The sequence below is a fragment of the Sander vitreus genome, chromosome 4, assembly GCF_031162955.1.
Source record: "Sander vitreus isolate 19-12246 chromosome 4, sanVit1, whole genome shotgun sequence".
Lineage (NCBI taxonomy): Eukaryota > Metazoa > Chordata > Actinopteri > Perciformes > Percidae > Sander > Sander vitreus.
The window spans coordinates 9,163,607-9,186,110 of NC_135858.1; the positions used below are offsets into that span (position 1 = coordinate 9,163,607).

Consider the following 22,504-nt stretch of genomic DNA (forward strand, 5'->3'; position numbering starts at 1 on the left):
TGGCCTGTCCGGTGTGTTGCTCATGTGCATTCATTCACACAAGCACCTTTACGTGACGACACGTAGGTACACAGGTTCACTATAGTGGAAAACACATCAAACAGATACACACATATACACATATTAATACATGCACACATATTAATACATGCACACTTCACTATTCATCTGTCCTCCACTTCATTTATCCCTCATTTCCGTCACTCTCTTCTCCCTTCTCTCTTTTAATGAAACCATGAGCACGCCACACAATCAAGCCCCTGGGTCGGCACAGCATTGTCAGAAGAGTGCACATGACCCCATTTTCAGTAGTGGAAGCATTATTAGCGTGCCATGACAAGAGACAGGCATCCACACCACCCACACACACACAGACACACACACACAAAACACAAAGACACACAACCTGCAGTCTCATCACCACCGGATCACTGGGATTTATTTCAGCGGCGGCAGGGGTGTGCTCCCGCAACACGACAATAAATCAGCACATCATACACTCTGGAGTGACATGTCAAGATAATACACTCAAAAACCAGGAAGGCCGGTGAGTGGGAAAGAGGAGGGGGTTGTTCAGTGATGGTGGATAAATAAATGGATGGATGAATAGAAGAAGGACAGAAGGAGGCGAGAAATGGACAGATCTGATATGCTCTCTCCTTCTTCACTTCTTCTCCTTCTGCTTTCTCAGCCATGATTCGTCAGTGAGCTCTGTAAAAGGAGGGAGGGAGACAAGGAGGAGGTAGGGTAGAAAAAAAAAGAGAAACCATCAAATTAGAAATTGACATTACTGCGACCAAAGGGAAAATTCACAAAAGTCAGGATGCATCATGGGAAATCCAATCCCTTGAACAAAAACACAGCATCCAAAGAGTCACACGGCACATTACAAAAATGCCAAGAAGGTTTCACCTCTAAATATCTAAATATTACTAAGGGAAAGATGAACATTTCTCCTATTTTCTAACTTAGACATTTGGCAGCAAAGAGCATTTCCTACCACATGTAGAGTCCAGCAAATATTTCTCCTCCAGCTAGCAACTCAGGGCACACAAGCTTGGTGGTCGCCTACAGGCTACATTCAACGCTGCCTTTTATTGACTGTAGAGCTATCTATCTAGGTAACTAAATTGTCTTCCTTGTAAAATTAGTAAGTAAATGTTTAGAGTCAATACTTGCAGACTCTGCAGTTTAATATCTGTTTATTATTACTATATTCATGTAACCGACTACATGCCCAGTCTTAAAACAGGAGAGAAACAGCGAGAGAGAAAGAGTAAACTGCTTAATGGTTTTATACTTAGGAAAAGCTTCAAATAACCTAAAGCCATAGCTTCTGATTTCGGGGCTCTTTTTCGTACTCCAAGAGATGATCTTCACTAACTTGTAGACATGGCTCATTTGTCAGGAACTTTCGTTGGTTTCATTTTGATGTGGATTAGCATAGCACTAGCATTTAATCAACTGACTGGTCAACATGTTTCATCCTTGAGTGTAAAGCTGCAGACCCACCGACCAGACGGCCGACCCTCGGCAGAAAAGGCAGTTGGACTGATCAGTCTCCCCGAGTTGGTCAAAAAAGTGCCTCGGGACACACCAAAGCGACGAGATGTAATACGTCTCCACAACAGCAGGCGGAGCTAATCTGTATTGTTGCCCAAAAATGAAAACCGGCAGCTGATTGGACGAACGGGTCACGTGGGTCTGGTTTCTCCGGAAATTCAAAGACAGACTGTCATGGCGGCTTGTTCAGAATACGATCTCATAGTGTACTAAAATAGTTCACCGAAACGTGTTTCTGAAAACATTTTAAGCGAGAAATAGGCCATGCAGTTGCTGAATCTGTCTTCATTTCAGATCGACAAAGGTCAGTTTAAAAGATTTTCATCAGATTTTGACAGACTCTAGTCACGCTCATCCTGCTCCTCGTTTCCGGGTTAGCACTCTACCAATCAGATGGGTCATTTGAGTCCGAATGCCGGCAGTGCCCGCCCCACCGATTATACATGTCAAATCGGGCAAAATGAAGGACGATTGCCCCTCAGACGGACGATGGCACGGAACACACCGAACAGACTCGAGTCACTGACCTTGCCAGACTGTCTGACGGCCGATTATCTGCTCGGTGTGTCAGTGCCTTTAAAGATAGAAACACACATGATGTACTATATTCCCACTCAGGCGCGCTGCCCTGGAAGTGTTTGGCCTGAAGTTAATATAACTGGTGTTTAACTAGGGCTGGATGATATGGCAAAAAATATGATCACAATGTTTTTTTTCATATTGATCAATATCAATATTTCTTATTGAAGAGTACCCGGATAATAACTGAGCCTGCATAAACCAGGGGGTTCATTAGTTAAACTTTAGACAATTGTTTATTAACCCAAAAAAAATAGAATAACATAATGTAAACATTTAACATGCAAAGTTAGCTTGCCATGTAACTTATTAAAATAATGTAAATAAAACTAAAAGCTGACTCAAATTTATTTGGAAGGGCAGCAAAACATCTCAAATGTTTTTAGAGGTACAACCAAGACAATAATAAATAAAAAAGTGGATCACAAAGGCCCTGGCACAATAAGTACAACTGTAAGATAAAATAAAGTTATTATAAAATCTAAAATAATATTAATTATATACTGGTTGTACATCCCTCATTTGTTTTGTAAGATAGAAATCTGAGTAAAAAGTGAAAAAATCATTATTACATCTTTTACGCTGACAGCGTTTATTTCTGCTGTGTGATAGGCTGTTAGATTCATCCATATTCATCCAATGTCCAAGCTTATCATCGTTATCCACATACATTTTATTGCAATCCCGTTTCAAGATCGTTTCATTGCCCAGCCCTATGTTTAACTGCAAGTGACAACACAGAAAACACACGCACATATTCAAGTTCTAATCCAATGAATCACAGTAGCTGTTTTCACAATTGTTTTTTAAATACAATAAGCCAACACTTGAGATATTTTGGCCAGTGATTTTTTTTGTGTAGAATTGCTTGCAGAAGAAGAAATGCAACAGATTCAGTATCCAATCAGACAAACATGTCCATCTAAGAGAAAAAACAACTCTAAACTTTTGACCAAGGCACTTTACTACAACTACTCTGCAGAAGCCGCAGTGCGTCAAAGGCTTAGTCTACACAAACTTAGTTATTTTTAAAAACAGGGTTTAAAAAACCCCCCAAAAACACGTCCACACAAGCACTGTTTAAAAAAGCACTGTCAAGAGCGTTGCAAACTACCAGGCAACGATATAACCCCAAAGCCATGTTGGCCAATCAGCAGCCTGAAAAAAGGTATTATCGGAAGGCTACCTTACTGCAATGGTGCATCGATCGCTCCATAGCGCATACGAACGCCTCTGTTCCTCAATATAGTGTAAGAGTAACTGTACATTTGTGTAAACATGTAAAAAGTCCTTTTAGAAAGGTTAGAACCAGAACTATTTTGGCCATGTCCACCATTGTACGAAATGTCGCCTCATTTGTAACGCCTCAGAAAAGAGATAATGGAGCACACTCTGACGTTACTAGCCAAAAGCTCAGTTTTCCCTGTCAACACGTCAACAGTGAAAATGGAGTTTCTAAAAATCCTTACCCTGGAGTATTCCAAAAGATCAGTTCTATGTGACCTAAAAAGCACATTTACAAAAATACCTGTGTAAGTGTAGACTAGGCCTAAGTAATTTCAGAGCTTTTCAGTTACTTGCTTTTATTCTATTTCTTTATACTGCCTTAAAATCCAAGAGCTTGTAACTGCCTTTTGCTTGCTTATCAGGATTCTGTACTGTTGCCATAGCACCAACACTTAGTGTAGCGCTGAATTGACAGCACCAGACAAGGAAGACTGCTCATGAAAAAGACTGTGGACTAGGGAGAAAGGGGTTGCAGTTGTACAAGTTATAGGAAAAGAGTCAAAAGAACGTTATTTAATGTTTTAGTCAGTACAAAATGTGGGAGCTCTCGAGCAGAGGGAGGTGGCATCTGTGTGTCTGCATCTGATGTAGGGGTTGAAGAAAAAGGTATTGCTATAGAGACATTTTCATTTAATGTCAGTGTATTATATGCATCACTTCAATGACACTGTTGTATTAACCGGGCTAATCCTTTCACTACGTGCCACTAAACTCCACCTCTGGCCAGACTATCATCTACATCTCTGCAGTACGTCTCTTTTATTATCGTAGCTGTGTCACTTAACACTTCACTTCTACATGTAATATTGATATTTTATCACTTTAAGCTTATTCTAATGCAGGCTGTACAAGCTCTGCATATGATTAAGACTATTGTTTTGAACTGTGACCAGTCACTTTAAGAAGATGTTTCCCCGTGACTCAGGTATTTGCAACCAGTAGCCAAAAATAAGGTCAAATCAATAAACATCCACCAAACTTTTAGCCCTTTAGTCAGTAAATAATTAACGAGACATTATTTCTGTAGGTCGTATGCATGTTAAAATTGCATGGTTGCATTATTAATGCCGCAATGTAAACTCTGTACTGCTCTTTCCCTGTCATGTTTTAGCTATTGCAAAGAAATTGCCTCTGCAAGAAATTAATAATTAACTCAAATTGAGGTTGGGTATTTACAAAGGGCTAACTTTTAAACACAGTGCTAAAGATTCCAGAGTGGTGTTGAATGTGGTGTATTAAAATGAGATAAGTTATTCAACGCAACCCGGCTCCGGAGAAGCGGAAGAATAGATGGAAGTTTATTAAGAATTGTCTGTGTGTGTTGATGTAGTGTAAGAAGCACCGATAGCTGATTATGTTTTAGAAAGCCAGCCTACTATAGGGTACAGCTAAACACTTCTTGTGTCAATACACAATACAAACACACAATCATAGAGAAGGACAAAGGGTGACCCAGGGTTAGTGAAGCATTAGCTTGTGGCTGCTGGGTGGGCTAGTTGGCATGCTAACTACCTTGGTGCTGGGCTGGCAGGCAGATATGCTGGCGGGCAGGTTAGCTGTTCACTTGCCAAGTGCATCTGAGGGCATCGCAGCCTGTGCCATTGAATTGGAGATGAGCGGCAAATGTGACAAGGGAATTTAGCTTTACTGTTCCCCTCACGTTCTGAGATATAAATGGGAACAGTGTGTGTCTGCATATGCGGATGAAATGTGTGTCAAAGTGGCTCTGTTTGTGTGTGCAGGAGTTTATACACACATTAAAATGTGTGCAGGCGCACGCATGTGTGAGTTTGTGGCGGCGGTGTGTGTAGGTATTGCCACACTCGTATATAGCTGTGTGATGGGACATTATGCCTCATGCATAGTGTATGAAGTAGTTCCTGAATTTCAAACTGACTCCTAGCACCTCCCACCGTACACGCAGTTCAATTTGGTGCCCCAGGTCCAAATTTGGACTGCCGCCATCCACCCTTGGATAATTTAAAGACAGGAAATGCTTTTTAATGCGCGACACCTTGGGCAGGGAGGGCAGCCAAATATTCAAGCTCAAGGTTTGCACTGAATTTAAGACGTAAACTCAGTTGCCCGTTTATTAGGTACACCAAGCTAAAGCTTAATGCAGTCTAATCCAACAGTCCACCTATAAATCCTATCTTCATGAAGGTTATAATGTTCAGCTTCTGTGGAAACAGTTTTAAAGAGGTGCTAATTCAATTTTATGGTAACTCTGGAGGATGCAGTTTGTGGGGCTGTTCAACTGTACTGTGTTATACTGAGAGCTGCTTCACTGTCACTGTGTCATGAGCCAGAGCATTAAGAGTTTGTTGTAACAACCAACGTAATAATAATTTAGATTCATATAGCGCATTTCGTGAAAGCCACGGACGCTTTACGCAAGTACAGGGGGACACGAGAAAAGAAAATAGTAATCCAACACAAACATGGACTAAAAGGAATAAAAACCAGGCGTTAAATAGAAGGGGGACGTCATTTAATGTCGGCTACTGACGTACAACCACATCATGCAATCTAAAGTTATTTTATAAATGAAATAGACATATTACATACATAAGGGACTTTTAGTTGTTCTTTGATTAATTTCCTTCTTTTCTGTGATGGCCCTGCCCCAGTATCTGCCATAGCTACAGCAGATAACTTCTAAAATAACATTAAAATACAATTAGGCCTAGCCTATATAAAGACATATCCTGCTACCTTCCTGGTTGGATACACTAACAAAGGCTTTTCCGGTGTTCAGCCGAAATCTGTGACCCCTCAGAATGTGTGCTGCTGTAAATCATTTTGTGACTTTGCGGGGAAAATCGGACCCGAGCAACGGCACTAATAAAAACTACGTAAAAATAGTGTTCTTTTCACTATTAGTCTTGTTTGCTGTTACATGTCATTTAAGATCATTATATGAAAAATGACAGTTTAAAAAAAAAAAAAAAAAAGAAGTTACATATAGTTACTTTAAGGTAATGAGCAACATACAGATAGCAGACCCAGATGTAAACACATCACTGCATCACTCACAGATATACACACAAAACACACTTGCCTCGCTCACTTGCCATTTCTCTGTGAAAAACAAAAATAATAGACAAGAACAAAATCAATAACTGTCTTCTCTGCTCAGTTCTAACAGCACTCAGTTCTCTGCCTCTCTCTGGAGGAACAGAGCCAGTTGCCAGGCAGGGATGTCAATCAGACACTCAGATTGGCCATGCTTTATAAACAAACAGCCTTTCACTGATTACACATTCAGTAAGACAGCCAAACAGCCAGTCAATCAGTTCAGGGAGCCTCTTAATTAGTAACTGTTGATCCACTCAGTCTGTATGTTGGCCAGTTGGTCGCTCACTCGATTGGTTGGTTAGTAAGTTAGGAGCTGACTGACTGGACCATTTACACCATGGAGCCAGTCAGTCATTTATATAGTAGTTTAGCTTTGCTCAGTATCATTGAGTTATTGTATTAGGTGAGTCACTGATGTAATTTGAAGAAACGTCATCTGATAACTAAGTTGGATATAAAGATGTTTGCACATTTTTCTAGGGCTGTCAAACGATTATTTCTTTCTTAATTGCTGAATTTCTATAATCGCGATTAATCGCATGTTTTATCACATGATTAAAATTCTATTATTTTGCATTTCAGAACCGTTTTTAAGTACATATTAACAATGGAAAGCTATTCTTACCAGTGTATCTTGATTGGGAATCAAATTAATGCAAAGAAAGTTGCTTTATGAACTTGCTTGTAGGTGGTAGCTCCAGCTTGACGTGCTTTGGTGATATTTTAATTCGGCTTTACACAACGTGCATATGGCTTTCGACTTGACTACGAGCCGTCCGGGAGTTTTGGATTCACAATTGTGTTGCTGCTGTCTTTCTCCATCATGCCTGCAGCAGTAGGATGCGTTACGAGGAAGTATGGCAGCTTGATGATAAGTAAAGGTGTGGCAAAGGGTCAAAATAGTAGCCCAGATGATAAATCCTAAGGACTTTAGTGATCCCCTGACTTTTCATCTAGTGCCACCAGCTTATGCATTAAAGTATCTGTACATCTATAATTTGGATTGGCACAAATTTGGGTTAAGACAACTATTGGTGGATTAAAAAGCAATGTTCAAACTACTGAAAAAGACTTAAAGGTCATATAGAATTTCAAAAACAATATGCAAAAGGGTTGAGGACTCAGGCTTCGTGTGAAGGAGGAAAATATGAATTTATCAAGACTATAGAGGGCAAATATTTGATACTGAACAGGTAGATTTTGGGTGAAGTATCAGTTTAAAGTTAAATGGGAACCATCCGGGCCTCCCCGTGCCTAGTGTTCTAAAGAGCAAAGTCCCCAGTTTTACTCAAGCTTGTCGTTTCCCGCTCTTCTTTAAGGTTATGTTTTCCTTTTATCTTTCCTACCTTTTATTTGTTTCCTTTTATTTTGTACCTTGTCTCTCGTTCCAAGTTACTTCACTTCCTACCCTCGTCTGTTTCCCGCCTGTGTGTGTACCTACCTCGCCTTGATTAGTTTTACCTGTCCCTCATTACCCTTCCTCCCTTGTGTATTGTCTGTGTGTCTGCCTTTGTCTGTGCCAGTACATCTTCTCTGTTTCAACGAGTGTTCCAGCCGTAAGTTCAAGTTCAAGTTTTTGGGCATTTCTGCCTTCATTAGAGAGGAAAGCTGAGATATGAAAGGGGAGAGAGAGGGGGGAAGACATGCAGGAAAACCGTCACAGGTCGGATTCGAACCCTTGACCTTCTGTGTCGAGGAATAAACCTCTGCACGAGCGCCTGCTCTACCTTTGATGCATGTCATCCTTCTCACTCTCTACATACATTTCCTGTCTCCTTTTCTACTAGTTAATGTTAAATAAAAAAAAGATTGTTCTAGATAGAAAGATAGATACACTTTATTAATCCCAAACTGGGAAATAACTGTTGCAGCAGCAAGTTACAAGGATAACAAAATAAAATATATATAATACTGTGTGGGACATTATATTTTGTTTTAATTTAACACATCTATTTGTCCAAATTATTCATTTCCTTACCATTATATTGTCATTCTTTTGCTGGAGTGCTGTCAGACTGATCTTAAATAGTAATCCCTGCAGTCTTGAGACTTCAGTCAACATGACGTCATTATCACCGTAATAGTGCAATTACATTTATCATCATTTTTAATGACATATTTTGCAAACATGAGGTTGTCTCACTCTGGGTGAGCAGAAAAAAAATATTCCTTTAAAAATTAACCCCAAAAGCTATTCCTTTAACAAAAACTTAACATACCTGTACACATAAACTGAAGACCAAATGAACCCATGTAACAGAGATTGAGCAGCTAACATATCTAAAAGATATGATAATGAAGATTATAATAACAATTCCAATAACTGAATAACCTCAGTCTTCACTTATTGAGTCCCTTTGTCACAATTTGTGAATGAATGACATATTACATAGCTGGCGATCAGTGAAGCATATCAGCATGGATAAGATGTTTAGCTGGATGCTGATGGAGTGTTATATAGATTTGAGAGAGTGAAAGACAGAAAGAGGATGGAGGGGAGCGACATGAGAGAGAACAGCTAATCTTTATGTGGCCTGTGCCTTCACGGGGTGGTTGCCTTGGAGATGATGGATGTGAAGGAAAGGTGGGATGGAAGGAGAGAAAGAGAGAGAAAGAGACATAAAGAGACAGAAATATGTGAGCTAGCATGTGTGAGTGTGTTTGTGTGGGAAGTATGTATGGGTATATGATATTCACAACACAGGCGTATGTCAATGTTTATTTTCCCATGCGTAGCACTAGAATGGTACGAAATGAAAAAAAACAAAAACAAACATGCGAAGTAATCTAAATAACAATAGTTCTCATAGAAAGAAAAGAAAGAAATCAGTGTATGCTAGTATTCTATGAAGCACATATTTTACAATATACAGAACTGTGTGTGTGTGTGTGTGTGTGTGTGTGTGTGTGTGTGTGTGTGTGTGTGTGTGTGTGTGTGTGTGTGTGTGATTGCTGCTGAATAGAGTGGCTCTGTTATCATATATAAGTTAGCAGGCAGGCCAAGGCTCACAGTGGGGCTTACCACCTGCAACTACAGATAGCCATACACATACATAAACACACACACATTTTTTTCCCTCTCTATTTTACAATCATAAAATCTCTTCTTTCTCTCCCACAGCAGTGATTGACAGATCATCCTCTCCCCTTTTCTTCTTCCTTCCATACTTACTGCCATCCCTTCCGCTGACAAACCCTCTCCTCTTCTCTTTATTCATCCTCTCTACATTCCTTCCATCATCCACTCATTCCTGCTGTATCTCTCTATTGCAGTTTTCTATTAAACCTTCTTCACTGACAGGCACTCTTAAGCCTCTTTCTCCCCTACTTTCCTCTCTTTCATCAGTCTCCATCCATTCCCCCATTGACAGGCATCTTCTTTTCGTCTTTCATACCTGCTACAAAGACTCATCCCTCGTTTTTCTCTCCCCTCTTTTTAGCTGGAAATGGCAAAATTCCTCCTCCTATCAATCAAATTCTTCACCTGGACAAACTGAACAGGTTTGAATGAAGATGTCTTGATTTTTTTGTTGCTGGGATTTGCTGTGCCAGGAAGGCTGGGAAATAGCAGAGTGCAATAGTCTGCCATTACTAAAGCCATTCACTTATTTTTCATGTGGAATGGAGGTCTAAACATTTTATCAGGACTGTATGTTGTCTGAAAGGTGCTTAAGATGCTGCTGCCACTACATTTAGAAATGGATGGCTCCCTGCAAAAATGTTGGTGAATTAATTCGTGGTTAAAAGTGGCTGGTGTTGAAAATGTCAACTGAAATGTTTTGAAGAAGGGGGAATAGCTCTACACAGATACTGAAGCTGCATAGATACGGACAAACATAGACTGAGATGCAAAACACACACACGGCACAGCTGATGGAGGTGACATTAAGAGAAAAGCACTTAAATGCAGTGTCCATATGCAACCCATGCACTCCAAACTGCTGGCTATTTTGTAACACACACACACACACACACACACACACACACACACACACACACACACACACACACACACACACACACACACACACACACACACACACACACACACACACACACACACACACACACACACACACACTTTTTAAATCCCTTTTTCTTTGTCCTCTGTAACTAATGCTGTAAGGAACTCAAGATGAGAAGATGTGATCGTATACACACTTTGGACTTAATGTTGACCATCATAACTGCATACCTAATCTCAAGGTTACAAACTAACAATTATTTTCATAATCAATTTATTAATCCATGGATTACTTCTTTTATTCAACCTTTTGTTAAAACATTGTGGGAAAATTGTAAAAGATTGGCTCAACATAAGTTTCCAGAGCCCAAGGTGAGCCCAGAAAGGTGATTTTCTGTCGATCAACAAATCGATTAATTGAGTAAATGTGTTCCTTAACCAAAGCCTTATTTTACCCTTATTCTCAAATCCAGCCCAAGCCTTCCAACAGCTCCAAAAAAGTAAACACCAGGCAAAATGTCCTGGCAGTGTGAAATGCAAATTGGATAAAAGTGGAAGAACACAAACTTCATGTTGAAACCAGTTGGAATCATACATTCCAAATAGCTTGAGAAAATCTTTATAGTTGTTATTCTCATTTGCTGATGCCAAGCACATAAACCACCAGCTGTATTTACATCCTGACCTGACATGTCTAAGCACTGCTGTGGACAGTTTTTAATTCCTCTGTACGTAACCTTGCTACGGATTCTGTAACTGAACACTGTCCAGCTTGTAGGCAACTAGTTGTCTAAATAGAAAAAGAAGTGGGGCTGGAGGATTCCCGAGGGATGGTAGAGAAATTAAGTATTCGTACAGTTCAGTGTTCGTACAGTGTAATACAGAAGTGTTTGAAATGTGACTTATTTTTATAATGAAAATAGTTTAATAACAAAGGTGCCAGTTGGCAAAATGTTACCTTAGTGCCCAGCAAGAGTATTGTGTCTGTCTTTGACACTTGTACTACTGTTTGTTCAAAATAAATGGAAAGAAATATATCCTTATGCATTTTCTTTTGCCGCTGTACCAAACTTGCACCGAACGAGTGTGACTCCTAATCCCGGGTATGAACCGAACTGTGACTTCTGTGTACCATTAAACCCCTAATTGTAATGCATTGAACTGCAATATAATGAAGTGTTTCTATTTTTTCCCAGTTCATTTGCATATTATCAGCCCCCAACCAGGTTCATCAACATCCCAAGTATATTTTTCACCTGTTGAAAACTGGAGCCAATTTCAAATTGTAACTGCACTTTTTAAAGACTATAACTAAGAATAAAGAGATTTCTGATTACCTTTTTAAAAACAGCACCATACACCCAAGTACAAATGCACCTGTTCCACATACTGTTTGTTTCAGCAATGCTCTACTGTAGTTCTGCCTCGGCAATCAAGGCAGAACTAGAGTGGCACTTAAATAAGCATCTCAGAGGCCAGCATACGCTAGACAAATACTGTGTTCAGGAGACCGACGGATTCAAGTGGGTTAAGTATGTGGGATACAGTGGTAAGTGTTGCTACAGTGCCGTTGGCCCCTGCTAATGGTATTAAATGGCACAGCAGTAGCATTCTGCAAATGGTTGGCGCTGGAGCCTCTGAGTATTGTGTTTGTGTGTGTGTGTGTGTGTGACGCTTACAGTAAGTGGTGGTTTGAGAACAGTTTGTTCTTGAATGTGACTTTGAGGACAGCTGTGTTTTGTTTCACTGAGAAGGAGGTTGAAAGAGCGAATAAATGATGAGAGGTAAAGGGTGGACTCGCAAAGTCTCTCATGGGCTTACACTCAACGATCGCACACATGCTAGCACACAAACGCACACTGAATATAAAAACGTCCAATGACAATCGCCATATAGTGACACTATATAAGATAACATCACACCAAAAAGAGACAAAACCCACAAAGCTTCATGGTAACACAGAGCCTTGGTGAGCTGACATTTACCCTGCATCCCTAACAGGCACCCTCCACACACACACACACACACACACACACACACACACACACAGAGAGTGACATATGCATGACAATGGCCCAACCAGAGACACTGACAGGAGAGGGACAGGGGGGTGATAGGAGAGAGAAGGTGCAAGGCCATATCCTGAAGCAACTATCTTTAATATATGGCAGAGGGCAGAATGTGTGAAAAATGTGTGTATGTGTGGATGAAGAATCATAAAACATAAAAGAACGTTTGAGTGACATATAAGGAATGCTGTGCCACTGAAGATAGTGAGTTGGGTGGACTTCAAGCGGGAGACATAAAAAGTGAGATACGTAGATATTCTAGTGGAGTTCAGATCAAGACACTGGCAGAGAAGACAGATAAGCTGCAGGCCACTGGTTTTATTGGCAGATTGATTGACAGACAGGCTGACAAAGAGGAACACACACACATACATATACATATATATACATATACATATACATATACATATATATATATATATATATATATATATACACAGTAGAGCCTATATAAATAAACTATTTGAAAGTCATACAGCCTAGCCAAGACAGTATGGGCCTGCTGCTGTGATTCATGTACACAAACTGTTCATTTGCTTACATAACTTCATGATACAGTAAACAGAAAGTACCAGAAGACTATGAGGCATATTGTGTTTGATAGGCATCAAGCTTCATGTGCAGAAAGAGACAAAAGAGAGAAAGATAACTATATTCAAGAAAAGCATGATCCATAAGTATCAACTTCAGAGAAAGATTCATTTTGGGGAGAAAAATACAGCATTATCCCTTTATTCACAGGGAAGAATGCATCTGCTTTAGAGAATCGTTAAAAAAGCACATACTGATAACAAAAGAACAAAGCTTTTAAGCTGTCGGGAAGGTTTTCAGCAGGCAAGTTGCTATCACACAAAGCGGGAAAATTACTGAAGCCATTTACATGCACTAGCTATATTATTAACAGCCAGTTTATTTTGCCTGCAAGTTTAAAAAAAAAATGCCCTCTTTTCCAGAGTGCATCTCAATTACATGTTGGTGTATTAAAATGATAAAGGGCACGTATGTCTGCCCAGTATTAATGGAGTTCAAAACGTTTTGTTACTAAATGAGATATCCAACATTACTGAAACTGTAATTATCCTTAGACATTTGGTTGTTATATTTTTTATTTTCTGACGACACAATCAATTGTTTTTCAATTACTTTCTGAATGCAACAAATCCACATTTGTGGCATTTTGCTATGGAAAGTTTCATATTGTCACTCGCAGTACATGATGAGCTCATGTCAGGTGAATGTACAAACAAACCTTCTGTTCCACTTTTGGAACAAGCACACAGGCACCTCGTTCAGAGAAAGGTAAAACCTCCATTATTAACAGTCTCACCCTTAACAAAAAACAAATTCTCCAGTGTCACATTTCATAATGAAATATGATCCAGTGCGCTCTCTCATGACTAAAACTGCAGTGCATATTGCTCCCTGTTGACCCTTAACTACCTGCAGCCATACTGAAACTTTTCCTAGTAAAACTCTCGTCCAAATGCTCTGCTCTGCCAAGCTGCTGGCTCTGTCAGATCCATTTATAGACAGGCAGACTGGACAGCTGCCTGCGTGTCCACAGGGGTCTTGGCCCACTCATTTATTTTCATTAACGCTGACTGATCGGGAATCTTCGGTGGCAGCTCTACTCATCACCCCTCTTTATTTGAACCAATATCGGTCATTTGGATATTATTACAAGGTGCTATTTGAGTATTTACAATTTAACCCAGCATTGCTAAATATTTCTATAAAAACTAATAAAATCGTAAGCTCTAAAAAGGTGACTGTTTCATGAACAGAAGTCTTGAAAAGCTATTTTTTAAGCATATTTTTTATAATATAACTATTGGTCTATTTTGATGAATGTCTTTTAGATGTAGGCATGACACATGCAGGATCAGCACTGACATCACATTTTGGGGGGTGGTGGCTTTAACTCATTAGACGTTATAAGTGGCACCTTTATGGACAGATACGCCACGAGGAAGACGCCGGAGGCAGGACACTTTGAAAGACAAAAAGACTGAGAAAGCGATCTTCTCCCTTACACCATGGATGGGTATACAACTTTTAAACTCAACATCCACATCGAAGAGCAGGTTGGCCGATAGGAAAGACGGAAGCTGCACCCGAGGGGTGTCCAGAAGAGTGGCATCGGTCCCAGAGAGCTAGTTGTGGGAATTCAATAGCTGTGAACGGGCAGTGAGTCGGGCACGCACACACGCACGCTGCAACTATCAGCAGTCCCTGATTGCAGTATACTGATGGATGTATAGGCAACTATCACTGAATTACTTTGATGCTGAAGAAAACTTTAAAAAGATGATGATCTCAGTCAAGTTCCAGAGTTATAATTAACACCTTTTTTCTGATGTCTAAGTGGATTGATGGACGTTTATTTGCGATGGATATTATCCCCAGAAAGTGTAAGTCACACTGAAAAATATGTGCATCATGTCTGTGTTCAGATTTGACTCTGAGGATAAGGAGTGAGATTTTTGATGCAAATTGCTGTAATCTGCTAAGGGTTTTAAAGTACCTTAATTGCAGTTGATAAGTGAGCCAAAGTACCATAATTATCTTCCTATTGTTTTCAGAACACCGGCATGCATCTGTCCCTTTCACCTCACACAGTATCCTTCCCTCACATCTTTCTCTCTGCGGACCTCCTTTTGTTAAGGAATTTGTGTGTTCATTAAAGACAGCAGTGGGTCTGAGATAAAGCTGTGTGACTGTGCAAGCAAATTAACATGGGAGAAATTGCAACTGACATGTTGGCCAAACCTACCTAAGACTTAACAGAGCTCCATGGCTAGCAGTGCAGCTCCAAACTAATGCACTGGCTAATGTGACCAAGTGTGCAGTGAAAGACGGTGAAAGAGGCTTTAATATAGGAAGAGGAACAAATGGAGAATGGGAATGGCAGAGAAGAGATGGATCAACAGTGTCAGCAGCATGAAAGATCCAAGGATGAGCAGATAATACTCAAGACTGGTAGATAAAGAGAGAAATAAGGATATAAGAGATATAATATAGGATGTAGATAGTTTAAAAGGACACTTAAATGTGAGGTCCTTTACATTTACACATGTATATCTTAAAACTTAGGAACAGTGTTATATGCCTTTTGAGCTTGGAATAGAGTACTCTTCAGAAGTCTTAAAGGTCAACCTTGAAATCCAACCATCTTCAAAACAGTACTGCAGGTCACCCTTGAAGATTTCATCTCCGTTAGATTATCCCAATAAAGAAAGATGTCAGCGATATAATGTGTTTTGGATCAAGATCGTTTATTCCAAAGTAACACAGCAACCATGCAGACTTTTAAAAAGGTGCAAACTCTGAGAATGATATGGCCTTCAGGGGGGGAAACCCATTATATACCATACCCCATGTATATACAGTAGAGAATCATTCAACAGTTTGGCCTGCAAGTCTACCATAGAGCATATTGTTTGGCCTCTAAACCACTGTCTGAAAAGGACTAGACCTCATTTATCAACATCAGTCAAATCCAACTTCATCTACCAGAGTAGAAGTTAAGTACTTTTCATTTCTATTCAGAGGACAGTGAGTATGTTTACATGCACACCAATATTCCACTATTATTCCGAATATGACAATATTCCAAATTTGCATATACAGGTCATGTTAACAGCATATTCTGGTTGGATATTCTGAAGAAGGCCTTTTTCCGAATATAGCATTTTCCGATTAAGACGTGGGATATTCCCGTATTATTCGGGTTTTAGAAGAATTTTTTGGACATGTATACAGCACATTCGGAATATGCGTCTCAATCTGGGTTTTTACCGCAGTTTGCGGCCTCTTGCCCGTTTACGGCTTATGGTCAGCTCTGTGCGTTGCTATGGTTGCTGTACACAAACCAACAAGCCAACAGTTTGCAAGGCTGCAGACCTGATAAGATGGAGAAACACATCTGCTTTTAAACATTATCAAGCACTTGGATATGAACAGGGTTTTGGATATGCGCACACATCACTACGACGACCTTTTCAAGAAGCTGGGTAAAGGAATGAAAGAGGGAGGCTGTGGTCACACGGTCCAAAAATCGTATTTTGCATGGCTACATGTAAACAGGAATATTAGTGGAATATTCACTTTCATTAGCCATGTAAACAGCTTAGTCGGAATAGTCTTTTTCGGAATAAGGGCAAAAACTGGAACATTATGTGCATGTAAACGTAGTCATTGTAGGGTCAGAGCCTGCTCTGGTTTTCAGCCCACAACACTTTAACTCACAGAGGGTGTAGTGTTGATACGTTCGATACAGCTTAAAGCTTTCTTTTTTATTTATTTGCCCTTTTACTCTCTCTCTTTCTGTCTCTTCTGTGTTTTCTCTGACTCTTATTCACACTCACAATGTCAAGGATATGCCTGATTGAATCTGTATTAAACAAGTGCCTCAAAAAAGAGTAAAACAACTTGCCTTTACTCTGCACTTTACTCTGACACAATCTGAATTTATTCAACACATGCACACAAAAAAAAGAAAAAAAGAACTGACCTACGTACAAATACATATAGACAGTTTTCTTTTTCCCAAAGAGCACCATCCCACTAGCAAATGGATCTTTTGAACCAGTTTACAAAGACTGATTGCTTTTATTATGAACCTTTGCCTTGCTTTTATCGACCGTTTAAACTGCCAAATTCACCAATTGTTGTTTTGTGCCTTTTATCTACTTTGGAGCCGTATCAGTGCATTTTGTCACGATAATAATGTGCAAATTGCCCCATTCATTATTGGAGCTTTTTGATGGAGAAATTGGGTAAAATAAGCACTTTGTAGATAAGCATAGGGTCTGAGCACTATTTGCGAAAGTATCAGCAGAAAGCAGAATGCATTTCAAAGAGATGAATGCCAAAACTGATTTTAATATACTAATAACAGTGTAATCTTCCTATCAGAAAGTTCCAAAACACGCACACCCGGCGATTCTAAATCGCATGTCTCATTGATTTAGCTTCCAATCTGAAGTTTCAAAATAACCCTACATGCAGATTACAATTCTCAGAAGTTAACTGATTTGGTATAAGGACTGAAAGTGTCATTTGTCCCTTCACCTTTTTGTTCCACTGTCAGTGTGACTTTCAAGCTACTAACAGGTCTCACTAATTGCCTGCTATTTTTCTGTCTTCTTTAAAAAAAACAACAAAAAAAACCTGAAAGGTAATTAATCAAATGTATCTTTAAAGGAAAGGGAGCTATTCCAAATACTCTGGCCAAGTGTGTTACTCAAAGGGAATGAGCAAGGAGTGTTGACGGTAAAAACAAAACAATGTAATGTGGGACACTGATTGAAAGTAGAGACGTGTGAAGTTACCAGTCACACACAAACATTCACACGTATTATTACAGCAGAATACACCCACACGCAAAAGAAATAAAAAAAACAAAAAAACAATTGTCTTCATTCTCTCACGCTCCCCCACACCCACGTACTGTTTGTAACCCTTGCCTACTGTACCTTTTTGGCTTGCTGGACACAGGTCATGTACTGTCTGGCCAGGCTGGAGCAGTGCAGGGTCTGCTGGGGATTTTCTCTGTAGCACTGGAGCACCTTTGCCTGCAGCTCACTGCACACAGACACAGTCTGTCGAGGTCTACACAGAAACAGAGGGCAGAGAGAAGGGTCAATAATCATGTTGTGCATTTTTATTTTTATTTATTTTTGGGCATTTCTGCCTTTATTAGAGAGGAAAGCTGAGATATGAAAAGGGAGAAAGAGGGGGGAAGACATGCAGGAAAACCGTCACAGGTTGGATTCGAACCTTGGACCTTCTGCGTCGAAAAACCTCTACACACGTGCACCCACTCTAACAACTGAGCTAACCATGGCGGTTTGTCTTGTACCAGGTGTTACTGCCAGTAGAGCTGCATCAATTACTCACTATATACAAAATCATTAACAAAAAATCCTGATTGATTAGTATTATCCACTGTTGATTTATTGTCAGATATTGAGCACTATTTATTCTCTTGCATTTACACGTTTTTTTGTAACTTAAGAGTGAAAAATTTAACCTTTTTACTGGGGGTGTGACGAGACACTCCGCTCACGAGACGAGACACGAGATTGGGTTCACGAGAACGAGACGAGATTTTAACACTATTTTAAAAAAAACTTAAATGATGAAATATGACTGGAAAAATTGTCTTTTATTCAATCGAAAGTCACAAAATGAAAAATGAGCACTGTGAAAGGTTTTGCCACAAACTCAAACATCTTCTCTCCTGTATAAGCGACCTCTGTGGCGTCCCTCTCTCCTCCCAAACCCGTCTCTACAACCTATTAATCAAAACATTATTCATTTCTTACACTGCACTGTAACTTTCATTCTTGTAATTGTATCTTATTCTATTTTAGCCTGTTTTATTTTCATGACCGTTTTTTAATTGCTCTTTGTTTTATGTAAAGCACTTTAAATTCCCTTGTTCCTGAAAGTTGCTATAGAAATAAAGTTGCCTTGCCCTCCAACCTCAGCCTGTCAGTCTGTCACCAGGGCATAGAGAACGGTGATCTTGTCATTATATTTTATTGCAGCAAACGCTGTCTGTTTTGAAAAGTGTATCCACACTTGTGTCCGCTTTACTAGCATTGCCGTGTCTCACTGTGACTTGAACAAACTACAGAGGCAATGTAACTTTCGCTCCATCTGCACCGCACCTCCTGCGCGTGTGTCGGAGCTGAGCCCCGCTCTCTGTGAGAGATGCAGAGAGAAGCTCACTCTTACGCACTCTCAGGTACCAACATTTAGCACCGATTGATTTAACGTGAACTGTTCCTCGGTAGTGCCAACGTAATTCTGCACTTGTGTACTGATATCGCGAGACAACTTTTAACCTCGACGAGAAATACCGTCACAAGATCTCGTCACCTAAAATAAAAAACACAGGAGCATGGCAGGACATCTTCAACAGAGTAAACCTGTTCTAAATGATGTTAGCTTTACAGCTAGCTTATCCCATTAAATAACTGTAGGAGTAAATGCCTCTTCATGATATGAAGAGAACCTGCTTTCTTTTACAACCTGAGACCCACTTTCATCATTCTCATCAATTATGATAATATTTTACTGACAAATTTCAAGCTAAGATCAGATGTGGCCTTACTAGAAGAGCGCAACAAGGTGGAGCAGAACAAGATGATAGGAAAAGGTTATAAACAGCCATGAAACTGAGATCGAGGTTGCAAAAAAAAAAAAACAACTGAATTTTCCTTTAATGTTTAGACAAAGCACTGTAAAGCTGTAAAATATGACAGCAGCACTAACGATTTCTGTTGTGTCACTGAATCTTATGAAGAGCAAAAAGAAAATAAAACCACTCGAGATTCAGTGTTTCCCACACATAGACTAATGTGCGGCACTATCAACACCGGCCGCTGCACATTGCGTTTCGTTATTAAATAAAGAAATTGTAAACGCTATTTAAAACACGTTCAGCTGCATTTCCTTTCCCTGCTCTCCTCCGTCTCTCTGTCACTTGTGTCTCGCTCACACGCTCACTCACACACACACACACACACAGCTCCTCCCACTGTGCGGTGTTGGTGTTTTTTGCCCCCAACGTCGCCTTCCAGGCAACGCGGCAATGGTTATGTTTAGGGTTAAGGTGAGGGTTAGCCTAGCTGCCTGGAAGGCGACATTGGAGGCTTAAAACACCATCAAGCCCACCATGCACACGGCGTCTGTCTCCATAAAGGAGAGAAGACGGCTGGCGAAATTCACAAGTTCACGAAAGGTTGGTATCTATCTCGTGAACACCTTTACACAATCACACATTAATAAATCAATAAAAATATTTTATATTCTGAATACAATGTTGTCAGTGTGTTAATGTTGGAGTCCCGACCCGACTCTTAGCAAACAAGTGATTGCGCCTGCTTTAGAAAGTTAACTAGTCGCAAGTTTGCGGTAAAATGCAGTTGGGTTGTCGAGGTCAAAACACTATACGTAGCAGCTGTGAATCAAATAAACGTATTATAAATAATGGTATGTCATTTTTTTTACTCTTACACTAAATGTTTGCTGCTTCAATCCAGATGAGTATGAAAAATGTAGGTGTTGATGATAAGGACCAGCCTGAACCGGAGGTATCAGTCTGAAATAGAGCTGAACAGTCCGACCAGTGTAATTAATTATGTTATTAATTTGTTTACAATATTTTCAGGCTTCAGTGAAAGACAGGGTCAGGGAGAGAGAGAGAGAGAGAGATAGCTTCGTTAGGCATTGAAGTAGGAGAGGAGGACAGCATACAACAGCGTGTCCTCATTTTTTGATACTTGATTGTTACAAAAATAAGATTCCCCTCCCCTCCTGCCAAAAATTGCTTTCTAATCTGTGGGAAACACTGAGATTGTTTATGGTTTGTTTGAGTTTCAGTTGGAGAAGCTAAGATAGTTTCAAAGGCTTCAATATGCAGCCTGTGAAGAGAGATTAATTATGCATTGACAAAGCAGCTTAGGAGTCAAAGTCAAACTTTCCCTTTTCTTTTTATCATCCTCACACCTACAGTACATGTGTGTAGACAAAAGCACACAATCATATCAACACACACACACACACGCAGTGAATGCTAATCCTACATGAGGGTAATCCTTGAGTGCTCTGTTGCTTGTAGTAATTTACCTGCTGTTGTGACAGAACTCGTAACTGGAAGGATATGGATATGTACACGCATGTACACATGCACACAAAGACAACATATTATTCAGGACACTGCATCCTGTACAACCTCTCATATGCACGTCTCAGTACAGTGGAACAATAGAACAAAACAGAATAGAATATAAAGACACAGAACAGAATAGAACAAAATAGAATATGATAACAAAATAATATTACCTTTAAGTCCAAGTAGTTGATATAGTAAATCATAACAGTTTGCTCTTATCGACATCAGTAGTTTATGTCGATAAGAGCATCTTTTTTTGCTTTCTCATTCATGACAATTTTTATTACCTCTTGAGGTGAGATTATTTTGTTAACTGCTGTTACCAAGATCATTGAACTTTGAATCTCGACTAGAATAGAATACAGATGCTTTACCTCTTTTTGCTCTCTCTGTGTGACACAAGACCTCGTGTAGACATTTATTATCTAAAGTTTTCTAATTTTCTAATGAACTTCACAATGTTATCCCACAGTCATGTTTCAGTCTGTATACACACTGTACTGTACAAAAGACAGAGGGAAAAAAAAACAAGAATTAGTGTTCAATTTGATAAGGAGACGCATGGCTTCCTTCAACATGATGGGACATGCCTATTTAGTTTGGGAAGCTGACCACCTGACATTCTCACACACACACACACACACACACACACACACAGCGAGAACTGCCCTCATGCCATCCCTCAACGCAATTACAGAATCAGGCATCCTTTACATATAAATGAGCTCACTAGTCCCTGCCTTCACTGAGCAATACACACAATACATTTTGTGCGTGTTTGAACTGTGCTTTGTAAATGCACTGCATGTGTGTGCATGAAATAAACTGTACATGGAAGACTTCTCTGCACAGGTATGTGTACTGTGTAGTCTGAGTGTGTGTCTGTGTGTTCTTGCGTGTGCAGTGGAGGGTAGAGCGACAGGATTAAATAAATCACTGACTGAGAGAATATTCATGAAAAGAGAAGTGAATGCAACCTGAGAGAGAGAGCGAGAGAGAGAGCGAGAGAGAGAGAGAGAGAGACACACACAAAAAGTGACTAACGTATTTAATGACAAATAACCCTTACAGCTTGCATAGACAAACAGTAACCCATGGCAACCATCACAATCTGCATTTTACCTCTGCCACACCACTCTGTGTACAGGATGACAGTTGACTATTAGCGCACTTTGCGTAATGTTTGGCCACTGACAAGGTTCTATCAGGGGTTATATAATTCACTAGCTGATGTCAATAAGAGCAAACAGAGTCATGTTAGAGCAAGCTAGATAGACT

General features: G+C 39.9%; 1 protein-coding gene across 2 annotated transcripts in view; it reads right to left on the reverse strand.

Moving 5' to 3' along the window:
* Positions 1-407: 407 nt before the first annotated feature.
* The window catches only part of chchd6b (coiled-coil-helix-coiled-coil-helix domain containing 6b), a 66,111-nt gene continuing 44,014 nt past the window's right edge, over positions 408-22,504 (reverse strand). For both annotated transcript variants that reach the window (XM_078248072.1, XM_078248073.1), the window contains 2 exons: positions 18,018-18,153; positions 408-711 (listed from right to left, as the gene is read on the reverse strand). In XM_078248072.1, the coding sequence (XP_078104198.1) occupies positions 688-711; positions 18,018-18,153 (160 nt within the window). In that variant the 3' untranslated portion in view covers positions 408-687. The remainder of the gene's footprint in view (positions 712-18,017; positions 18,154-22,504) is intronic.